Source organism: Pseudochaenichthys georgianus, chromosome 19 (assembly GCF_902827115.2).
Source record: "Pseudochaenichthys georgianus chromosome 19, fPseGeo1.2, whole genome shotgun sequence".
NCBI classification, from domain to species: domain Eukaryota; kingdom Metazoa; phylum Chordata; class Actinopteri; order Perciformes; family Channichthyidae; genus Pseudochaenichthys; species Pseudochaenichthys georgianus.
Genome location: NC_047521.1, coordinates 6,462,983 through 6,487,161, shown reverse-complemented (window position 1 = coordinate 6,487,161; position 24,179 = coordinate 6,462,983). Strand labels below are relative to the sequence as shown.

The window sequence follows — 24,179 nt, the reverse complement described above, 5'->3', positions numbered from 1 at the left end:
TTTACTTTGTGACTTGTTTTTACCATGGATCTTCTGCAAAGCATTCATTAATACACAACCAGATACTATCACTTTTTGTTGAAAATGTTTTCTTTTCTTCTCAGGACTCTCTGCTGTGCTCAGAAGCCAGAGAAGTGGAGCAGAGTGCAGAACAACAAAGACAGGCAGAGATCAGATTCCTGAGCAGCTTTGCCAAGAAGCAGACTCCGGGCCGACAGCAGGACCCCGCAGAGTTCCTGCTCAACACGGCCCGGCTGAGGGTCAACCTGAGCACTGCTGCAGAGCTGCTAAAAGCTGTCGCAGCTCAAGGTCTGTCATGCTCAACTTTGTTTGGATACAATCACTGCAATGTTTCTATTTAGAGGAGTACAACATTACAAAAGGCCTTTGTCCACATATCACATTTCCTGGCAGAGAACCCTCCCATTGCTTTTTTTGTGTTTCTATGGAAACAATATCTCAACAATGTATCACCACTTTTATAAAACAGACTAGCTTGCTCCCTTGGATTTTATTATCTGTTTATGACACTTTACATTTGTTTGACATTGTTTTTTCACCATTACAACCAACCGGAAGATTCTTGCTCTCACACTTTGTATAAATGAGCTTTTTCCCGCTCAATCTGACAGCTGTAGAATGATGAGAAAGATTAATGTACGGAGGTTAAAGTAAACACTCACTGGTGGCAACATCCAGTCAGCCTGGCCGATCTGCTCCAACAACTGGGCTTCCTCGGTCTTTGTTGAAAGACATGGCCAAAAACAAGCTTCTCCTCCCATTTTCTACAGTGAAGCCACTCGTGCTTTCTGAAAAGTAGAAATGTTTTCAACTGACAGCGCTTGGAGCAGACCTATCCAAAATTGCAAAGCGCTCAGAAAAAACTGTGCTCTGTGGACACAGGCCTTAAGATTTTGTATGTAACAAGTTTTGATGTTCTTTTGTGAAATGCACTGCAGGCAGACCAAAGGACAAGGAGGCCCAGTTCCTGCAGCAGGTGAAGGCAGTGTGTGAGGATGGAGGGAATGACTGGCACAGGGTGTACCTGCTCCGGGCCCTGAACAAATGCTCAGGTATGGACAGCATACTGTCGCTGCTGAACATCCCGGCCTGGAGGTGGCTCTTCCCTGCAGACCTCCTCCGACTTCAGGTAAAGATATCTTATAGAACACATATCTGGTAAAGGGGCCCGAAAACTATTTTGATAATCTCTATAACTATAATATTTGTTCGTACTTTTAAGAAAACATTGATATGAACAGCTTTTATTTGAGCATTTTTTTTTCTAACAAGGGCAGTTATTTTCTGTAGAAATGCAATTAAAGACACAACAATTATTTGGTTTGGACGATAAAATGTCTGAATTATTATACATTTCGAACGCCAACATCACATCAGTGATAACACAAAATCAAAAGGTGGAGCCTGAAGATTTTTCAAACATTAACAAGAAAAATATATAGCAGTTTACTTATTATTAACTTGTCCATCATCTTATTTATGTACTTATAACTTCAGCTTTACTCATTGTATCAGTTAATGCAGTGGTTCTCAATTTATTTCTGTCAGGCCCCCCCTTTGGAGAAAAAAAAAAGTCGGGCCCCCCCAACACAAAAAGTCAGGCTTAGTGGCGGTGCCAGAGATTCCTTTTGGGGGTGTTGTGGGGTAGCTTGACGTTTCATAGAGGGTGCTCAAACATTTAGGGTTTCCCATTAATGTACCGGTCGCTACAGTTGCATTTTCTACTGCAACACTCCACACACAAATACACAATGTACCCGCGACTGTTACAATGAAGGCTCGATAATCAGCTCACGGCATATAGGTGTAAGCAGGGGTCAAGTGCTATTTTTATAGGTGGTGTGTGGACCCCACATAGGGGGGTCCGGAGGCATGCTCCCCCGGGAAGATTTATTTTTAAATTTTGAAGTTAAATGCATCAATCTGGTGCACTTTGAGAGCACAATAAAGAGATGGATACATCTCTCAACACCCATTTGAAACAGAACTGCAAACAGATTTACTTTTTCTTTATGGATATTTTACAAATCACCCTTTTAAACTTTATTCTTGTTGTACTGTCATATAGTATTTCATAGCTGTTTTTCATTTATAACTATAATGATCATATAAATGTGTACCTCGGAAATAATTGTTTACATTAATGGTGACCAAAACGTTTGAGACCCACTGAGATAACACTGAGAGTCCTTTAGCTCACTGAGCCTCTCAGTCTGACAGGAGAGGACACTCCTCCACCTTGTTGTTGAAAAACTCCTTATATCCGTTAGCGTAGCTCGCTAGCACCAGAAGCTAACAACAACGATACAACTCTCTCTCTCTCGCGCACACAAAATGGCTCGTTCCACACACAGAGCCGAGCTTTAATGAAACACAGAGAGCCAGACGTAATAGTACTGTACTGTTTCATATTATTTTCGAATCAATAATTTTTCAAATTATGATTTTTTGTTGTTGTTGTTGTTGTAATATTTAAAAAAAATAAAATGTATATAACCATTTTTCCTCCTGGTCTCTCGCGCCCCCCCTGGCATGCCTCTGCGCCCCCCACTTTGAGAACCACTGAGTTAATGTATACCAAGTTTTATTGAGAACCGAGTACTAAATACGTAATGTCACCATTGCATGGAACTAAATTGCTCTGTTTCCTAGTATGACCTTTTCCCTTGTGTTATAAAAATGTGATCCATAAGCTCGAACTGTTTACTGTGTAAAGAGGAGTGTTGACATAAAGAAAAAAACACTAAAATATGATGTTTTCTCACAGAAGGTAACGCCATCTAACATGGACACGTTCCTGTGCTGCGGAGCGGCTTACGGAGCCGTGAGAGAAGCTGTGGGCCATGTGCTGCTGGAAAACAAGTCCGACAGCTTCATGACACAAATAAATGTGAGATGAGTTCACAGCTGATAGTTCAAATGTTTAGTTCAGTGTGTTTATGAGCAATGGGCCTGCTTCAGTGCAGTCTGCAGTCTGTCATTTCCCCTAAAAACCAGTAGAGGGCAGAGACAAGTCTTTCTTTTAACCAGGCACTTTGTAAACATTTAATAAATATAACTTTAGTGTTGTTTTACACATATATGTGAAACTCATCATTTACAGTGTGTGCCAACATTAAAGTTGATATTATTATGTTTTTACATTCAATTAGCTTGATTTTGTTTTTATTTCAATCATTTAGTATTTTGTAACTATTTGGTCAATGTTTATGCTTTTAAATATACAACTAGAAAAATAAGCTACCTAATGCAATTTGTAACTGTTCTGGCTCCTATTAGGACTAACTACCGCTATGTTTTCAATCCTTATCTGTTTAGACACTAGCCTCAAATTATACATGCCTAAAGTGGTCAAAACTAAATAAATAACTGTTATTTATAATTACAACTACATTGTAGTGTGTCATAAACTATTACATGTTGCATATAAATACCTGATGTAGATTAAACTAAATGATTACTGTTTGTGTGTAAATTACTGTCTATGTATTTGTGTAATTCCCATATTGACCAGTAAATGATGAGGGTAATAACATGGTGCTTAAAACCCTTCAGAAACCCAGTTAAATGACTGTTTGATTTGTTGTCACTGTTTTAATAACTGTTGTTGTTGTGTTTTGTAGAAGCTGAGAGGTCCTCAGATAGGCCTGCTGGCCTTGGCCTTGTACAGACAGGTCACCTGCCGCTACAAATGCCCTGACGCCCGTATGCTTCCCTCCCCACAGGTCACTATACGTCCTATCTAATGTCAATTGTGTCTATAATATATCTGCTTTGTAACAAGTCGCTCAAATGAACTTACAGGAGTTGGCGGGACTGGAAGCTCTCCTGAAAAACGTCAAGTCAAAGGAGTTGAGGGAGTTCTGCACTGCGCTCCTGTCCAATCACATCGGTGGACCGGGCTCAGGTCTTCGCATCAGCAGTAATGTTTCTGCTCAGAGACAAAACCTCCTGGAGCTGCTGGTCCACTTGGACTCTGTGATGCTCAGTGGAAATATTCTACTGCTTCCTCTTCATCAGATAGCCTCCCAGCCTCACAATGTCACAGTAAGACGTTTCTAGATATGTGAAAGGCCCAATAGGCCCCAAAATGTATAACTTCTTGTCTGGAAGAAAATAAGTGATGATGTCATAGTTATATCACCACATTTTGGAGACTTTGCAGAAAATAGTTGCATCACAAACACGAGGTGTGGAGATCAGAAGACGTGGTTGTTATCCAGACAGAGATACATTAACAAAAATAGGAACCAATATTGCAATATTGGAAATGTTAAATCTTTAGTTTTTTGAATAGCCCTATACTAGGGACTAGGGTAAGGGTTAAAAGGTCAAATATGTACTTTTATAATATAAAAATAACTTGTTCTGTAGTTACACTATTCCAAATGTTTCCAAACTTTTTTCAAACCAAATGAAATCTGTAGTGAAGGTAGAGTTATTGTTTTTATTGAGACACCCCTAGTGGCACATTACATACTTACAAACTTCCAACTTTATCGGTGTGCAAAACTACACTTCTCCATATGATTTTTATATCAAAAAGACGCTGAACACCATAATTAGTTTACATTTAACAAAAATGATCTTGAATACAAGCACAGATCAAAAAAACATTCCGGAAGATTTCAGTTGATAAGCTGTTGCTTTTGCTAAATCACATTTTCTTAAGAAAGTTTTGTATGAACTATGATGCATTTCCAGATATCACTGAAAAGAATGCACTTTTATTATAATGCACCTTCCCCATACTCCAAACTATTTGCACATTAACGCAACTTACTTTTTCCTCTAAGAACTCCTTTCTGCCAACCATGCCCGAAGATAATGCGAGTGAAATCCTACAGTTGATGACTCGGGGACAGAGATCACAAATCTACTGTAAGTATTTTACATTATAATACTTTTTTTTTTTTTTTATTATAAATTATTTGAATTGTCATAGAGGATATATTTATAATTTATTTTACATCATTCACAGCTTGTGCCAATGGGCATCCATGTGTTGTGACCGAGGTATGAGCTGTTTTTGAATCCCTCTTGTCGAACATTCTTTAAGAATACAGAATTCAATAAATAATACATGTTATGCTTCTCTATTATCTAAGTGTGGCAGACCAGTGGTTATAGCAACATGTCCCACGTGTGGAGTCCTAGTTGGTGGGAGTCACCACAACCCAGTGACTGGATTTACTGCAACGCAAAGGTATTATTCTCTACAACCTTTGTCACAGTATTATTTGTTAATTATTTGTGTTTTATTTAGGGGTCCCTCAATATTTAAAAAAAATTGTATTGATTTATTACTGACAATATTCTTATGATAATATTCTAAACAATTTCTTTTTCTTTCTGTTCTTTATTTATCTCTCAGTTTACCTGGTTGTCTTTTCACTATTTGATGCTTTTGTAACAGTCTCTCTCTTCTACTGGAGCTGACAGGTGCAAACACGCTACAACGGCCCACATGTCCAATTAGGAGAGACGTGATGCAGCTTAAGAAACGATGCAAATATAAAACATAAATTAAGGGCAGCATTTTCTAAAAGCGCCCGGCAGTGGCTCAGTCAGTAGGGGCTTGGACTGTAAGCTGTAGGGTCGCCGGTTCAAGTCCCGAACAGACCTAAATATGTAGTGGCCCTTGACTGGACAAGCTTTAAGTAAATGCTGCATTTGTCAAGTCAAGTCCAGTTGGTGAAGATTCTTAATTTGCATGTGTTTTGGCATATTTTTGTTTTAAAAAATGCAGCGTGTTTTATCCAAATGGAAATGTTTTGGCCGTTGTAGCGTTTTTTGCACTTGTCGGATACATAGATATTAAAAAATAACATTTTCAGGATTCATTTTGGCCACACTGATTGTGTGATGTAAATCTGCTAGTGTGACAGTCCTAGATTGATTGAACTAATGCTCCTCTCTTCTGTATAAAGCGTCACAGATCAAACTCGGACAGGACACATATTAGGAAGGGCTCACCAAAGGTCTGAAGCCCCCGAGAGACAGATGACCAGCACTCAGTCCTGCGTCCTGCGGCTGCTCACACACCTCGCCATGCTTCAGGGCTCCATCAAAAACAACCGAGTGAGACTTCAGTTCAATTTGCACAACATGTTGAATATCAGGGGTGTTAAATAAATGGCACGGTATAATAATACTCCTGTGGGTTTAATGTGGTGATTGAAGGGAGTTGGTGACATGATCCACCCCAGGCCCTTTGATGTTTCCAACTTCCTGTGGGAGCACCTTGAGAAGGACTTGGATGTGTTGGGGCAGACTCTGGATCAGAACATGGACAACACAGTTGTCACAGTTCATCTGATTCTCAATACCTGCACAGGATTCACTACAGGTGGCTTTACGACTATTTTCAACGTGTTGCTCTTTAAAAAAACAAACATGTAATCTTACTTTGCTATAATCTGCCCACAGGTTCCCGTGGAGCAACACAGGACCTGTCCTCCAAACAAGGACGGCAACAGTGGGAGAAGTTTGTCTGTGGTTCTGCCATCAAGCCCGTTCTTCAAGTAAGAAATACATGTTATTTTAAACCAGTGCATTGAGCCGTTACAAGGCTGTAACTGGAATCTATCCCCAGGAATAGGTTTTGTTTTCCACGGGACATTTGGGTGTCAAATACTTCATTTCCTAGAATCTGGCAAAAGAACAAATAATGAACCGATTTATTTAGGGAATGGAAAACAGAACATTCAAATGATTACAAATATATACATATACTGGCACAGTTATATTATAGTTATATTATTTCAGGAAAAATATTATTTTATGATCAAAAAGGTTGTAATAATACGATTACAAAAGCTGTAATTTAATCATAATAAAGCCATATTATTTCAGGAAGAAGGTTGTAATATTAAGATTATAAAAACACTAATTTAATGAAAATAAAGTACTATTATTTGAGAAAAAAGCTTGTAATATAAGTTAACAAACCTCCAATTTAGTGAAAAATAATTCTTACTATGAACTTTTAAAGTATTTGTATGAATTTATTATTTCATAAATTGGTGGAAATGTGGCCTTAAATAAAAAATGTGATCAATCAATAAATCTTTAAAGAGGAATAAAAGAAACACACAAAGATGTCGATTGCCACATGGTGATAACACGACGCTACTTCCACCCGTCTGTTTTCAGGATTTGAAGAAGAACCTGTCCAAAGCTCAGGACAGAATCGGTGCTGATGACGGTCTCGCTGGAAGCCCCCTGAGGATTCTCCTCTTCAAGGACCCCGGCTCCATGCTGACCCTCCCCTCCGACTGCCCGACACACCGCTCCTCCTTCTGGACTCTTCCACAGACGCTGACAGTGAAGCGCTTCTCTCAGCTGGTGGAGGAGGCACATGCACGCAGCCCCCTCCCCCTGCTGAGCCTCTTCATCACCAAGGTACCCCTCATCTTCACGGGCATGTGACATATGGGCCAAAGACTGGGGGCACAGTGGACTCTAATTAAGATGATGTTTTCTTTTAAAGGACAATTAAGTTGATTCATGAGAATAACGTAACAATGTTAAGAAAAAAAGGTTGTAATATTATGACAGTAACGCTGTGATTTAATCTTGACATGCTATTAATTTATTCTCGTTATTTTAATTTTAATTTAAGAAAATAATTTCTTCCCCAAAATGTCTTGGATGTGAGAAGCCCAACCAACAAGAGCTTTACATTTCAGGGTAATGAGAGAAGACGACCAGACCGTAGCTGTGTAATATCATTCAAACATATTTTTACTTTTTCAATATCATTTGCTTTATCATTTTAACTCTTCTATTTTAGTTTTCTCTTGTTACTCTAAGATGTAAAGCTGTTGTTGTTAAGCTCTCTCATGTCCATGATTTGTCCTTTTGTGATGTTACTTTAATAATAATAATAATAATAATTCCTTACATTTATTATAGCGCTTTTTCAATGACTCAAAGCGCTATTATACACTGTGACTTTACAGTGATTGTAACCAACGCAGCATCACTGAATGTTATCATATGCTATATGTTACGAGTGTTATATTACTTTGCCTGTGTTTGCCCCAGATACCCTGCGTGAGGCAGTTACATCACCTGCCTGAGCTGGCTGCTCTACAGTCCGACCTGTTGAGGGTGTTCCCTCTCACATCAGACTCCACAGATAAGACTATTGCACAGATGTTACAGCAGATACCAGCAGGTATGTCAACATTTCACTTTTAATTCAACATACCCCACTCCTGACAACACACACACACACGCACACACACGCACACACACACACACACACACACACTGAGCCTTCTCACTGTCCTCATTAGGATACCAGAAGAAGATGCTGACTGAGAGAGTGAAGAAATTCATGAAGGTGTGGAACTGCCTCGGAGCAGAGGTGGCCAACTGTAAGCATGTCTCCATTTACATTTCACTCTGATGTGTGCATGTACAGTTCTAAAGGTGTAACTATTTCTGTGTGGCTGCATCTGTTAAGAGGGAGTTTCTCTCCACACACACTCAAATATTAACATTTACATTTGCATATTAAGGCCCCTTTAAAGATACTTCAATACAAGTATAGTTTTAAAATGATTTAAAAGAGGACTCAATTAAACATTGTACATTTGTGAAAGTTTATGTCTTTAATATTCCTCATAAGGCAAAGTTAAGTTTTCAATTCAATGCCAGCTTTGTGATCAATATTAGAATGTAGGAAGGGACCCAATGTGACATGTCTAGATATTACTGTTGATAGAATAACATGTGGTCAAGACTTTTTAAAAAACGTGTTATTTGAAATTCATTGTTGGGTTTATTATTTGTAAGTAAGAGTGCTTAGGGCAGCAGTGTTTAATATAAGCAGTCTTCAATGTTGGTATCATAATATCTTGTGAAATGTGAAATAATAATAACATATTCTAATTATATAATGTAACAATTCTGTCAATTTGTTTAATGTTAACGTACAAAATCTAATACAATTGTGAAATAAAAATACAATTGAACCAAATGAAAACGTGTGTTCACAACTCTAATGATTATGTATGCCTTGTGTTTCCTCTGTTCACTCTTTCACTTTCTCCCACGCCTGTGTGTTTGCAGCAGCCAAGCTGGATGTGCACTTGTGTCAGGAGGAGGTGACAACCGAGAGCTCTGGGGAGTTTCTGACGCCGTGCCGACATGGACGGGGCTCTTGTCTCCGAACTCTGGTGGACTTCCTGTCGGAGGCTCACAACAGCCTGGTGAGAGCCAGCCGCACAGAGGACAGGTCGGTACCCCGGCTTCCGAATGTAGCGCAGTAGAAGTACAAAGTAGCATGAAAAGAAAATACTCCGCTATAATAAATACATTTTCTCACCTGTACCTGTCACAACATGTCAACTCGACTGAGCCGTGTGGTCTTAAGCTAACAGTTATTCAGCTGATCAAGGACATCCTCCTGTTTTATGTCCCCACAGTGAACACAGTGTTCCTTTAGAGAGCATATCAGAAACCCAGCTGGCCATGTGCAGCCCGGAGAGAGAGCTGCTACCTCTGGTTTTATCCCACTACCACTACACCTTGAAGAAAGGTGGGGAGACCGACAGCAACTACAACCTGCCGGGCATCCAAACCCAGCTGGCCCGCCGCTTCCTGGCGGGAAAACCACTTATCCAAGCGGTAAAATCAAGCTGCTTTACTCTGAAATGCTTTTAGACTCTAAAATGTGTTATTTGTATGTGTTTGAGTTACCCCACCTATTTCAAACCAATGTTAAGAAAAATGATGTTTTAGGAACATTTAGTACTAGGGGTTATTTTATTAGTGTTAGGAGTTTTTTAGCTTGTAATCTTTCTGGATGATACAGAATCTCTCCAATGTAAGCTGTGCTAGTAATATATATTGTAAAAACGTGCTTTTTTCGTGTCTGTCTTTTCCGATTCTTAAGATTCAGCTTATTAGGGTGTCCCATTTCACATACTGCATCTCCATATCTCCTATTGATTGTATATACATGGAAGAATACCAGACATTCTGCTTACCAGCGCTCTTGTCCTCTTTGATCAACACCAGGACACCTCGAGGTACTTAAACAGACAGCTGCAGGACTTCTCTGTGATTCTATCCGAGGTCAGAGGCAAGATTCGCCAGGTAAGACCATTTCACACTCTTTTGAAAAAGGAACATTTCACGGTACCAACGTCTTCATCTGGAACTGACTAATGCCAGCCGAAGAATGTTCACAGGAGTTTTCCTGCAGGATTTTGTGAGGCCACTTTGTAGGAGGTCAAATTCCTTCCCTCTCACTTTCCCCCGTCTGTACCACAGCAACCGCTGAAGGGTTCGGTGAGCAGCGCCATGAAGACGGTGCTGCGCTCGTACACAGATGTGTGTGATGCCGTGAACGTGGTGGAGATTGGCCTTCGCTTTCTTGGCAAGGCAGGCGGGGATCCACAGGGTCAACTCCTGACCTACCTCACTGATTCACTGCAGATGGAGAAGCAGATTTCCAGCACTGTAGCCAAGGTAGAAACCTCCAGACACACCGATATGTACAACACAGTTAATGTTGTGTCTTCTGAGGCCGAATACATATACAAGCTGACCGTATCTATTCTGGATCACTTTAAAGGGGCCCTATTATGCACAGGTTAATATTTATAATGTATGCCTACTGTATATACTGTGACATGTCTCCATGCTTTAATGTTCAACAAGCTCTTTATTTTTCTCGTACTGCCTGTGCTGCAGCTCCTCTTTTCACCCTCTGTCTGAAACCAGAGCCCAGTCTGCTCTGATTGGTTAGCTGGCCGGCTCTGTTGTGATTGATCAACCACTTAGAAATGTCCCGCCTCTAAAATATCACAGACAATGTGTTGGAGCGCTAGCCAATAGAAGCACAAGTGTTACATAACGATCTCACTACATTATGAAAATGTTGATTTTTCTCGAGTCAAAACCAATATCATACATTTTCCGAATCCTTTCAACAGAATGGGATGTGATCATGTTGACATTTTGTATGCAATGTACCTAAACAACAACTGTTAATTGTTATACACCTTTCTTATTTTGAAACGTATGTGTGGTATTAGGTACATAAAAATATCCATCATGCTATACTTTAACTTAAAAGTACATGTGAATACATTGGATTATTGTTGTGTTGTACTACAATGCAGATTCTGAAATTCAATCTCCATGTAATATGCATTATCATGCAAAGATAATGTTACTCCTGCTGGGTTACACAAGTGAAGCAAGTTGAACCAGTTTGCCACACACATGTATTGGTTCAAATAGCTGTGGCAGAAACCAAACACAACAAGAGCCATAAATACAGTAGTTATAACTTGGCATGGTGTTTTGACATTTTTCATAATTGTCATAATGTTATGTATTGTTTTATAGGCTCTTGGAGAGAGCAAACTGGAACACAGCATATCCACCTGGCAGATCCTGACTTCTTGGAAGTCTGAGCTAATGCTAAGCAGCAAGCAAGTAAGTATAACACAAATACATTACTTATTAGGATTTGGCAGAAGAAATTGAATTATAACATACAATAGTTGAATTTGCAGTCACAACACTCAACATTTGCAATCGCTTTTAAGACTTTAAGACTTAAAAATGCAACATCCATGAAAGAAACTCATGGATTGCCCACGGTATTTCTCTTTGAGGCTTCATTCTCACTCGTGACCCCGCTGGCTGCCGGCGACTGACCCCAAACACCATGCAGTTAAATGTCCTGGGCTGTAATCCATTAAAAGTGTGCTGTCTGACACGGCAGGCGCCCACAGTTTGACCCCAATAAAAACTGAATTTGATGAATTCTGATTCCACTGAAGTATTTAAAAAAAGTGTATTACACCCAATTGCCGATCATGTTTCAGGACCCGTTTCAGAAGCTACCCACAAAGTTCCAGAGGGAGCTCTCTGAGGACGAGAGGAAGGCGCTGAAGGTTTTCCTTGCTGCCACAGATGTTGAAACATTCTGTTTGGAGCTGCATGAAATGCTGCTTCTGAAGATCAACCACGACGTGCCTGCCGAGGGTTACCAAGCCCATTGGGGGTAAGCAAACAACCATTTGCATTCACAGTGAAAACAACCATTTCACCATGTGTGAGGTTGGAAGGTGACACACCAGATGGTAAAACAATCCCACAACATTAGCATGTTTGGCTTTTCTTCCCTATTCTAACCAAAAGGTGTATTTAAGAATGTTCTTTACGCTCCTGAATACCAGAAGTGTGCATATTGTCAGTTCAAAGATTACCACCCTAAAGTCCATTGATTTCAGACCGTTTGAATCAGAGTAGAGTGTGGTGGTCTCGCCCAGGGGCCGTCTCCTGGTATTGAAGCCTTTTGACTTCCAGGATGAGAGCGGGACCCCGGCCTCCAGGCAGCCATCTGTCAGGGGAAAGCAGCTTAAGTCGTATCCCCTCGGCCGCAGGTCATTTCTATTGAAGCAGCATCTGGGCAGGGAAGTGAATGGGCCTGCTCATGGTGAAAACAATGGATGCAGTGCTAACAGTTGTTCTGTGTGTGTCCTCCCACCCTCCCTGCTGTCTTCAGCGTCAGGTCCACCTTAGAGAACCATTTGGAGAAGAAAGGCCTTTCAGATCTGCTGGAGCTCGAGTCTTTATCAGAGGACACCACTCTGGGACAAGGGGCTGACGTGTGGAGGGCTGCTGTGGAGTTCAAATTAAGAAGATAAATTATGATTACAGTCTTATTTCTGATCTTTTTCTTATATTGCCATTTATTTGTGTTGTTATTGTTATATCATTAATGCAATATCTGCATTAGGATTGAATGTCTATGATAATGACAGGGCATGTTCTGATGAGTCTAAATATATCTGTATATTTTGAGATGTCTGAAAGTGACAGGATAGTGCAGTATATGTATTTAAAGCAGGCCTATTTTCATATGAATTATGTTATGTAAAGTGTGTTAATAACAAATCAGGGAACAATACTTAAGTTGATTATAAATTAATCAGAATTTAGTTTTCGGTGAAACCATTTTCCAACGTTGAATAATTACTTTTCTTTTTTGTTAAATTGTTGGCATTTTATTTTTCCTATTTTTCTTATAATAAAGACATCTTACATTTTCGAAGCTGTTAAAATTGAGTCCATTTTATAAGACAGGCTCCTGATTTATCCCTCTAAAGACAACTTACAAGTACATAACTTTAAGTAAAGTATAAATAGATAAAACAAATGGGGAAACATTTGAAACACTTAAGTTTAACGGTGTAAAGATCAGGTAAAGAATTGGATATCGTATCACATTACATGCTTTATTGTTTGACTTTAAGAGGTTGAAGAATGTTGAGATGAAACAGTGTATTATTGAACTCATTGCATAAACAAAATAAAACTTGTACATTTTACACTTGGTGGTATTTTTTTTTGTCATTTATATTAATATGAATAACTGTTTACACATGAACAGAAACACATTCCTTCTAAGCAAGACAAAACTCTAGTAAATATTTTCAGTAACAATTACCACATAGGTTTGTTCTCTACTCATTTGGGCAATGCCTGAATAAATGGACAACCGCTTCTGGACATCCATAAAATCAGTTTTCCATCACACCTCCCTTTGCAAAGTCAACCAAACCGTTGTTCCATCCACGCCCCTAGGAATCCAACTCAGTAGACCGACAGCTCCGTCCAGCCAATCAGATGACAGAACCAAGAGACAATGATCTCCCTTAACCAATCACAGACATCCAGAGGCGGCAATTACGTGTGTTGTTACCACAGAGATGATGTTACGCGTTATTTGGTTCCCAGTGTTTGTCCAGTGAGTCAACGGAGTACTTTCACTGGGTATCAGGAGGATTGTGTTGGGAATTAAAACCGTAACGCGTACTACAGCTTAACAGCAATGTTGCCAACCAGCTTTTGAAGTAAGTACTTACATTGCTTCTTCAGCAACCAACACATTTTAGGTTAATTGTGGGATAAACGTTGTATCTAGAGAAACGCTTGAAAGAAACAAGCCAGAAACACAACCGTTATTATTTCCAACCAATAACCGTTAACGTTAGCTTAGTTTGGCAGCTGTAATAAGGCAGTGATTTAACAAAGATAGTATCTTAACATACTTTTTTTAATTACGTCAAGTTACATTGCAAAACATCCAGTTGGGAATTATCTGTAGCAGTCAAGGTAACGTTACTACTAGCGTCACTCTTACATGAACCGTTAACGTTAGTTACGCTATAATAACGGTTAGCTTACCGTAAGAGTAGCATACAAACAGCTAGCTTGCAATTATGTTAACTCACACCAGCTGCTGTGTTTTCTTCTATAGCTCGTGCCGTTTCACACGTCACGATGTGTATCATGCCTGGCATGCTTTTACAACCTTGTGTTTGTGATGGGAAGATGATTACGTTAGCTAACAGAGCTAACATACACCTGCTCTAGTAAAGCAGCAGTGGAGTTAAGTTACCAAGTACATTTACTCAATAACTGTACTTAAGTAAAACATGTAGGTACCTACTCAAGTATTTTCTCATTTTGCTTTTACTCCACTAGATTTTGTAGGCGAATGTTGTACTTTTCACTCCATTACATTTATTTTTCAGATTTAGTTACTAGTTATTTTGCAGATCTAGATTATTAATACAAATTGTAAGACATTATTATATTTCTTACAGGTTAAGCTAGCCAGTAGTGTATATACAACTCCAGTTTGTCCAAGTGCATCATTGAAGTTATGAACATAATACACGAATAATTATAATACAATAATTTTAAATATATTGTGCGTACTTTTGGTACTTTAAGTGTATTTGTTATGCTAATACTTTTGTACTGTAAGTAAGTGCAATTTTGAATGCAGGACTTTAACTTGTAGCTAAGTATTTTTACACTTTAGTATTGCTACTTTTACTTCTTCTATCACTGTTCAGCAGCAATTATAAAAAGTTGTCAAGAGCAACAATTATGTTTTTTAAGAGCTGCTTTTCAAGGCTTAAACTTAGCAACTCCAGGGTTATGTTAGCCTCATAGCCTCATCATCATTACATTGTATTTATTTTACACGTTACCTAGCTTGAGTCATAGTCAATAATAAACATTAAGCTGTTAAAGCACAACACAATTCATGTAACTGTAAGTACTGTTAGTTATACTTTGATTTCAGCTTGTTCTCCAGATTTTCAACCTATCCCAGCTGTAGTATAAATAGAGTTGATTTGTTATTGGTTACCCTGGGAGACAAACCGTGAAGAAGGAAGTGGCTGTGACTCCCTCTGTTGTTGTGGTTTATTCTTCTAAATGTCTCATAAGCACGCCGTGTTGACTCTCTTTCAGGTTTTCAAAGAATGCATCCAACACGAAGCCCTTCATCCATCCCGACAGGTGTCTCGGGAGATGCCTTGGATCTCAGCTTGTCAGGCTCCCAGCTATCCATGTCCAAGAGACCCAGCAGTGCATCACCTGGGAAATACTTCTCTCGGTCTGTGTCGGTTTCTGTGGCAAGCGACAGCAGAGGGAAACGCAACACCCTGGTGAGAAGCTGTGCTGGCTACAGAACGGATTGTTTATGAGTTGTAACATCGTCTAACCAGGATGCAGATCTAACCAGGATGCAGGGGCAAATCAGGACAGTCTTATTAGTTGCTTGTCTCAGAAAACATCTTATAATTCATTAACACTCTTCTTTAAATCCACAGAGCGATGTCGGCTTTGGAAGCTCCCGCTCCATCAAGAACCTTCGGCGGTCCAACAGCACCACCCAGGTTAACCAGCAGGCCAACATCAGTTTAAGGTACACAAAGAAACATGGTGGGGTATAACCCTGGAACATGTGTAACACATTTATAAGTGAAACAGAAGTATTGCAGTGAGAATCACTATCCCCTCTTTTCTCTCTGGGCCAAAGCTATTTTCGTCAGTCTTATCGCTGGCATTGATGCAGTAACCTGCATAAAGAACAGCGTGTGCTGCTGATACATGTACTGTGCAGAGCCTCAGGCAAAGTGTGCTCGTAGATAGATCATCGAATGACCTTTACAGCATCTTCCATGCGTCTGAAAAATGAAGGACATGTTTTTAGATATGTGTGCATTTCAGGTAGTGTGTGCAAGACTGTATTTACGCCGTGCACATGTTGCAACAACATTGGTTGTAGGATATACTTTTTTGTAGGATAAAGTTTGTTGTTGAACTTTTCAGCCTCCTATGGACCTGTGTTGGAAAAATGCACTTCCCAAAAATAAATAAACCCAGGATTAATATATGTTACAAATCTAATGCAATCGTGATATCCATTATCAAGTTGCCAAAAAGGTGAACCAACTAGCTACTATCCCTGTGTCTCTCTGCATGGAGTGTTTGCTCTTTAAAGCAGAGTGGCTCTCTTCCCTGAGCAGCAGCTGGCCGGCCGAAAGCCTCAGCCGTTTGGACAATAGGAGTTGTAGCGCCAGCTCCTGCAAGATAAAGAGTGGAGGGATGCTGCGCGGCTGTTGCTAGGGTCGCGGGGTGCAGCGACTTGCTTTGTCCCAGGTTAGAAGGGGAGGGCCCGGACCCCGGGGTCAGGTTACCCCCACCACCAGGAGCCAGTGAAAGGAGAAGTGTGTGTGTGTGCGCGTGTGTGTGTGTACGCACACGCTCTGGTTCTATTGTCCGGCAGTTGCCGCCATCGCCCCTCCGAGGATGCACACCAGAGAGGCTTTACATTTAAAGACATTCTAAATACCCCCCTCCAAATCTCTGAGTCTCTCTGGGCTGTCATTGGGTCACTCACCACCCCTCTCACCGTCCTCCCTCTCCTCCCTGGGTCACTCACCACCCCTCTCACCGTCCTCCCTCTCCTCCCTGGGTCACTCACCACCCCTCTCACCGTCCTCCCTCTCCTCCCTGGGTCACTCACCACCCCTCTCACCGTCCTCCCTCTCCTCCCTGGGTCACTCACCACCCCTCTCACCGTCCTCCCTCTCCTCCCTGCACCACTTGTAAAACAAAAAGTAGAGGAATGTGCTGCCTGAATTGTGTTGTCAGATGGCTTTTCAGTGGGCCAGCTGGCTCCCCCCTGAAGACACACTCGCTCACTCACATGCACATGTCTATACTAACCAGACAGAAACACCCTGCACAGCACAGATACCAGAGGCCTCACAAGAGGTCCCCCTACATCTGCGCCTCATGATGGAGCTGTTTGGTGTGTGAGGCTATTTGGAGGATGAATGACAGGCCATTGGGATTAACATATGCATGCACGTATTTACATGGAACCATAACGGAGTTCCCCGAGCAGACGGTCAGCTGCTACACACTGAATTCCAGAACGTGTGGGGGATAGGAGAAGGGGGCGAGTCCTGTTTCTGCAGCTGCCATTACAACATGTAATCACAAAGGCTGCCGCTAAAAGCCGTGACTCGGGTTCCGTCTCTGTGTCGTGTTGTTTAATTGTGCTAAGTGCACTGCTAAGCCCTTGTTGCGTGAAGATGAAGCCCAGGATGTGATTTTACCCCACTCAATACGACACGTCAGAATTAGTTCTGTCTCACATTTAGCACCACAGCCTTTTAAAGAGTCAGTTTAACCAAATTGCAGAAACATACTTCCTCAACCCACTCGACTGAAACTAATACCTCGCAAACACTCAGATCATCTTTGGTCTTTTTTGTTGCCACAGTAATAATGTTATAGATTATTGTTCTACATAAACAATGTGACTCGCTTCTCTTGATTCCCCAGTCAGGAGCAGAGTGAGGACTACCTGGCTCTGTTTGACAGCAGCTCAGATGGACGCAAGAAACTGGCCAGCCTCAGCAAAGCCTCTCCCGACAGAACCACATGGAACATCCTGGTAATTGTCATCAACCACTCTGTTTGTTAACTCGTCATCACCCTTGATTTCATATACGTCTTGACAATCATGTTATCTATGCTAAGTAGCTCAAAAGGTATATCCAGTATACCCTGAATTAGGGGTCTTGCAATATACCGGCATTTGCGATAACTTTGATACATGAAAAAATAAGAATGTGTGTGTTAAAATACAAATACAGTATGATTATGTTGTCTAAATAACCCAGCAACTTTTGACTTCACTTCCATTTCTTTCCGTACTTTTTCCTCAATCTCCCTACTTTTTCAGTGGAATTAATTTGCCAATAAAAGACACACAAAACCCACAACAAACTAAATAACAGGGGAATTTGACAGAAAGCATTATTATTATTATTATTATCTTTTTTCTATAGAAATTGCAATAAAATCGTTTTTATAGATCCTTGTGTTCATAAACATGCCCTGCACATTTCGTAAAATCTATCAGAATATATTAATCAGAAATATCCTACAATTTGACACAAAATTATTTCAAATAGAAAAACGAATCCGTCCCATATAATTAATTCTCTAAAACGTCCAAATCAACTCAAAAAGCCTGGTTAAAACTGCTAACTTGGACTCTTAAGGACTAGGAAAGGGATTCAGCATCCTTAATAATTCCAATATCGTCCAAACTGTCCAAACCATTGTTGGACAATTATCCATGACGATGGATGATTTTGCCATTTAATGCAACTTGTGCAAATTGTGCAAATTCCTCAACATTTGCAAGTTAGCATCTGGCAGTTGCTAAATACTGGGTAGTTGTGTTGGACATCAAACTTGGGTGTAATCCACATGTCCAGGGTTCACAGTGCTAGCAAGTTGGCTATTATGCGACAGCCCTTTCCAGAATTTAAAAGTGTTACTATAGTTCTTACCAGATATCAGTTTTAACGGTGTCAAATGTTTCCACAGTTTATGGGGTAATAAGTGTGTATTCCTTGCTTTAAGGATGATCAGCCCAGAACATTCCCCCTTCACTCGAGCTCCCGCAGCACCGACGGTGTGGTCTCTCCCTCCGGCCTGAAGAAAAGAGAGCCTGGCATCACTCTGGCTGCCACCTTCACTGCCAACAACAGGTGACACACACTCACTAAAACGTCTCACAAAAAAGAGTTAAAGGTGACATGTCATGCTTTTCCGGTTATCACCCGTCCCCTTGTTGTTATGAAGGTTTGTATGCATGTAAACGATCTGCAGAGTCAAAACCCTCAAAGTACACCCTGTAGGGAGTAAAACTCTAACACAGAATACCTCCCCAAAACGCCTCGTTGGAGAAACGTCACTGTCCATTTGATTCTTCCGGGTACATCATGATGTCCCCGGAACGAAATGGACCAATCCGTGGAGCCTTTACCTTACGTCCGCGGAGCCGTTACGTTAAGCCCCCGCTGATTGGTCCAAATTGACCAATCCACGCACTTCCTCACACTCAGTGCATGCAGCTCTGCTGATCTCTCCTCCCTGGCTGCAGGCTGATAACAGACAGTTGGGATCGCGGCGAAATTCTCTCTGCAGACCCATTCTCACAGCGTCTATCAACCTTTTTCTTACTCAATATCAAGCCACACTTATTGCTTTTTACTTCGGCTGTGACTTTGTGTGTGCTCAGGGTGAGTTTGGCTGTGTTTCGCTAAACAAGGAAACCACACCTCCACGGAGCTCAGCGCGATTCACAACGTCCCGACTGGTCCCGACCAATCGGAGCACACTGGGCTCACAGGGAGGGGGGGGCAAGAGCTGCAGCGAGCCGTTTAGTGGAGAGAGTGAACACACATACTTTACAGAGATGCTGTGAGAAACCAATGTGAGTTTGGAACATTGAACAATATAAATCTATTCTAGTCGACCTCAACGATGGAATTATGATCAGTGGAAATGGCCGTGACATGGGACCTTAAGTCCACTGGTCCGGTGACTACCTGCACTGCTGCATTCTGGTTTCCTAGCTGCCTCTCATGTTTCATACCTGTTGATCATGGCAGCTGATACTGCCTTCAGGAATTCCTCCCACACACTGAGGACTTCTTCTTTCATGGAAATGGTGTGCATAGACTCAGTTTGTAATGGGGTTGAAGAATGTGTGTCAAAGTATGTACAGTATCAGTAACTGTAATTCCTAAGGGGGGGGAAAAGGGGCAGTGGCATTTTCAAGTCCTTTTTCTCACGTACAGTATCATGGAGGGTGTCATTGTGCCTTTTTGTTTTTCCCAGGAGCAACAAAGGAGCTGTGGGGAACTCTGTCACCACCATCTTACACAACAACTACTCTGAGATACCACTCACGCCTAAGAGCTCCAACCAGAGGCCGTCCTTTAAGTATGGACTCAAATGAACATTGCTTGCGTGACATGTGTTTGGAGATGTGATTAGGCCTTATCCAATATGTTGGGCGGATTCATATCAGTCAGTGTCAGTTATATCGTGTTTCTTATTCAATGTCATAATTGTTTATGTGAACAGTACTGATATGTTATTATGTCGGAGGTATACGTTATTATGATCACTATATATTTTTTGTACTAGGTCTAATTCATTTGATTTTTATTGAATGTTGTAAAATGACAGGAAAGTAGACAAAACTATAATTATCAACTATCACAATCTTGGTCAAATGTTTTGTCTGGTTTTTTCAGAATTTCAATTTCAATCTCCTAAACCTCCCTAAATCTCAAAAAGTTAAAGTTAAATTGAAAATAGTTTCACATTCCACCAAAAATGTTTTTTATTTTTTTAAACTACTATTACTTTGATAATATCCTTAATTTCATTGGTCTCTTAGTAGTTAAAATGCTGAATTGTCTTTTCGGTGTATTTGTTTGTTTGTTTATTTTATTTAAAGGACAGTGCACATTAATTCACATTGCTGTAAATGAGCCAGTATTAGCCAGCAGGCTAATTTTCAACTGTTGTCCTTGGCAAGATGTTAACTGACCACAACAAGACTAGAAAATAAAAACATAATTAGATAGAGTACAGCAGACAACATCAGTACACCAATAAATAAATAGCAGTACAAGAATAAATAAATAGCAGTACAACAATAAATAGGAACAGTAGTACAACAATAGAGAGGAAGAAACACACATGCAAACAGATGAAATATCATCATACCTTGATTCAGTTAAAAGTGTTCACATTTTTGATTGTTTAAAAGCCAGTTCTTATGATTGTGGTTAAATGTATGATAAGAGGTGTTATTCCTGATCTGTATTGGTATCGTGTTCCAGAGTGTAGGTGCCCTCACAGAGAAACAGTGTTTGCCAAAGGAACTGGACATTTACAGCCCACACTTTGTCTGTCTTCTCATCTCCTGCTCGTCAGTCATCTGTACCGCACTGCAATAACCTGTAACAAGGTGTCATTCCAATTAAGATTGATTGACAGTTTTGTCGCCTTTCAGCAACATCCTGAAGGCCACAGCAAACGACGAGGTTTCTCAAGATAACAGCTCCCTGACAAAGTCTCAGAAGAATTTCTCCTCAACTTCCTCCACCTCAAACAACAACTCTCCAGTGTCGGCCCAGGGAGGCAGCCCCATCACGCCCCGAAGGAGGGAGGCCACTGAGGAGGAGGCCGAGAGGTCAGACCCACAGCACGGTTGTGCGTTTATTGTTCTGATGATGCTGTCTGATCATTGTTCCGTGACTCATAGCTGCTCCTTTGTGTATCTGAAGGTTTATTCAGCAGGTGAACCAGGCAGCCGTCACTATCCAGCGCTGGTACAGAAGCCATGCCAAGAGGCGACACGCTGACCAGGCAGCGCTCAAACGCACCCTTGCCAGTAGGAGAAAGGTATCCATCTGTGCCCCAGGCTGCCTCTATCCTCACCTTTGATTCTCCATGGCCTTAACTGGGTTCATCTCTCTCTTTCCATTGCTACTGTAATAAGAGATACATTGTCTTTGTTCTGCTCTTTTAGGAGTGGGAGGAGAGAACAGAGGCGGAGAGTCACCTGGAGCAGCAGCAGCAGAAAAAGGACGAAGACAGGAAACGGATCCGAGAGGAGAAAGCTCGCCTGGCCCGCGTGGCTGCCATCCAGGTGCCCACATCTGATTCACTTCTAGCTGTATTAGCGTTTCCATAAAGTGTGGAGACGTGCAAGAGATATCTTTTTAAAAGTATGGTCAAAACTGATGTAGACAAGACTGCGATAGCCTGGCTTAGTGTGTGCCAAAGTATTTGTCTAAACACCCAGCAATAAGGCGCTTCTGTTGCCTGGGAAACATACTTGAAATCATGTTCCCATTATGCTACGAAGGTTCTTAAAAAAAGAAATCGTATCTTTATTGGACATTCTCTAGTGACAATCTATAAAATAGTCTGTAGATATTTGATTTGATTTCATGCACTTATGACCCTCCCTCCAAGCACTTTTTTTCTCCCATAATTGTAACGGTTTACAACATTGTCTTGTGTCTCCCTCTGGTGGTGTGTAACAGGACCTGCAGCAGAAAAGAGCCCAGCGGAATGCAGAGGTGCAGTGTGCAGCTGAGGTGGAGCAGGAGAGCCAGAGGCAGACGGGTGTGGGCGGACGAAAGAAGCCCCCCAGGATTTCTCTGACCAACAAAAGCTCAGCCTCAACGAGCAACAACAGCCCAATGTCTCCCATCGATGTGAAAGCCAAGAACACAGGTCCTTTAACTTCATATACATTCATCCTTCTCATATGATGAGATAACTCATTGGAACTTATTAGGAAAGAAAATAAGAAAGTCATTATCTTTGAATGATTTGTGGATAACTAAAAGTCTGGAATTCACCCAAAACTACTGCAGAAGTTCTGCAGCAGGAGTGAAGAAGACATTAAGCTTGACATTTGTAATACCTGCAAGTCAAAAATAAGCCATAGAGGAACTCTACTAAAACATGTTAGATATAGTGGTTATATACTAAAGGTAACATTTAAGTTTGAGCACTTTTATTTAGAAGTTTGAGAGAAAGTTAGAGAAGGTCCTGTAACTTTGTGCAACTTGGTCCAAATGATCTAATATTTAGTGTTTTATTATGGACACGTTTCTTAAATGTTTGGGCTGGCTGTCAACTATTCTTGCAAATAAAGCACAATTAAATCATTGCATCTCCTATTTTGAACATAGAAAAATACGATTAGGACGTAAATGTGTAATAAATGTCTTTTTATGTGTTCCCACAGACTCTAATTTGAATGTTGTTTCTGAATTGGAGCTACGCTTCAGAGCCATTTCCCCAGCTCTGTCCAATCACAGAGGCTCTCAATGTTCCCAGGTGAATAACAGTGTGTCTTCACAGCTTTGCTCTCCACTTGCTTCCTTCTCTACCCTTTTCTTTCTCCTTATATTTGACAACCCTCCCTGTGTTTCCCTCTCAGGATCAAGAGGACAGAGCAGAGGTCGACCTGGAGCAGCAGCATCAGCACAATGACAGGAGATTCATTCGTAAAGAGAGAGCTCGTCTGGCCCGCCTTGCTGCCACACAAGCAAACATTTCAGATGTATGTACTTTGTTGTGAACTTAATACATGGTTAAAGTAATGATTGGTCACAACTCTTGATTGACAGATGTCTCCCTCTGGTGGTGTGTTGCAGGAACTGCAGCGGAGGGTTGCAGAGGCTCAGCACATAGCTGTGGTGGAGCTCGAGAGCCTGAGGCCAACGGGTGTTGTCGGACGCAAAAAAACACCAAGGATTTGTCTGGCTAACAAAAGCCCAGCCTCGCCGAGCAACAACAGCCCAATGTCACCAAGAGATGTGAAAGCCAAGAACACAGGTGGGCCTTATTCAATGCCAACATATCCTCTAAAGGTTGCTAGAAGAACCCTGTAATAAGATAAGATAGTACTTTATTGATCCCAATTTGGGACATTTTTGATTTTGATTTGTAATAACTGTAAATGTTTCCTCAGACTCAAATTTGAATGTTGTAACTGAGTTCGGGGAGCTCTCCAGCTTCAGAGCTGTTTCCCCTGCTTTGTCCAACTGCAGAGGCTCCCAGTGTTCCCAGGTAAATGATTAAAAACCTCTAACTACCCTTTAATGATCTCAATTATTCACAAGTAGTCCATCAGCAAGTGCACATTTCTGAAGCAGTTGTTTATATGCTCCAGTTTGGTGTGTGTTTGGTAATTGCAGGAGATCCTGCAGAGGTCAGTGAGTGTGGAGGACCAGCGTCAGGGGGCTCTGTCCAGCAAGAATCCATCTAAAAGCACGCTCAACGAGCTGCTGGACACCCTGAAGCTGCTGGAGTCGGAGCCGCAGAGGCTGTCGGAGCCAAAGTGCTACACTAAAGACAAATACGCCTGGATAGATGAGGTGAGAATTATACAACATGTTCATAAGTGTTCAGAG

General features: G+C 41.1%; 2 protein-coding genes across 4 annotated transcripts in view; both read left to right on the top strand.

Moving 5' to 3' along the window:
• Positions 1 to 13,385, top strand: part of rnf213b (ring finger protein 213b) — a 49,094-nt gene extending 35,709 nt beyond the window's left edge. Inside the window, 21 exon segments of the mRNA XM_034106938.1 lie at positions 105 to 309; positions 960 to 1,150; positions 2,789 to 2,911; positions 3,645 to 3,746; positions 3,826 to 4,068; positions 4,818 to 4,902; positions 5,003 to 5,037; positions 5,130 to 5,227; positions 5,952 to 6,102; positions 6,205 to 6,370; positions 6,451 to 6,545; positions 7,177 to 7,425; positions 8,071 to 8,203; positions 8,325 to 8,405; positions 9,103 to 9,268; positions 9,459 to 9,660; positions 10,054 to 10,131; positions 10,309 to 10,506; positions 11,392 to 11,481; positions 11,877 to 12,055; positions 12,560 to 13,385. Coding sequence (XP_033962829.1) covers positions 105 to 309; positions 960 to 1,150; positions 2,789 to 2,911; positions 3,645 to 3,746; positions 3,826 to 4,068; positions 4,818 to 4,902; positions 5,003 to 5,037; positions 5,130 to 5,227; positions 5,952 to 6,102; positions 6,205 to 6,370; positions 6,451 to 6,545; positions 7,177 to 7,425; positions 8,071 to 8,203; positions 8,325 to 8,405; positions 9,103 to 9,268; positions 9,459 to 9,660; positions 10,054 to 10,131; positions 10,309 to 10,506; positions 11,392 to 11,481; positions 11,877 to 12,055; positions 12,560 to 12,701 — 3,012 coding nt within the window. The 3' untranslated portion in view covers positions 12,702 to 13,385.
• A 416-nt stretch (positions 13,386 to 13,801) lies between these two features.
• The window catches only part of cep131 (centrosomal protein 131), a 35,860-nt gene continuing 25,482 nt past the window's right edge, over positions 13,802 to 24,179 (top strand). For 2 of the 3 annotated variants that reach the window (XM_034107650.2, XM_034107648.2), the window contains exons 1-15: positions 13,802 to 13,910; positions 15,325 to 15,521; positions 15,687 to 15,781; positions 17,713 to 17,824; positions 18,805 to 18,932; positions 20,068 to 20,172; positions 21,257 to 21,436; positions 21,531 to 21,648; positions 21,776 to 21,895; positions 22,296 to 22,488; positions 23,009 to 23,100; positions 23,204 to 23,326; positions 23,421 to 23,601; positions 23,738 to 23,835; positions 23,964 to 24,143. In XM_034107650.2, coding sequence (XP_033963541.1) covers positions 15,336 to 15,521; positions 15,687 to 15,781; positions 17,713 to 17,824; positions 18,805 to 18,932; positions 20,068 to 20,172; positions 21,257 to 21,436; positions 21,531 to 21,648; positions 21,776 to 21,895; positions 22,296 to 22,488; positions 23,009 to 23,100; positions 23,204 to 23,326; positions 23,421 to 23,601; positions 23,738 to 23,835; positions 23,964 to 24,143 — 1,911 coding nt within the window. In that variant the 5' untranslated portion in view covers positions 13,802 to 13,910; positions 15,325 to 15,335. The remainder of the gene's footprint in view (positions 13,911 to 15,324; positions 15,522 to 15,686; positions 15,782 to 17,712; positions 17,825 to 18,804; positions 18,933 to 20,067; positions 20,173 to 21,256; positions 21,437 to 21,530; positions 21,649 to 21,775; positions 21,896 to 22,295; positions 22,489 to 23,008; positions 23,101 to 23,203; positions 23,327 to 23,420; positions 23,602 to 23,737; positions 23,836 to 23,963; positions 24,144 to 24,179) is intronic. The other variant, XM_034107649.2, reaches the window with a different exon arrangement.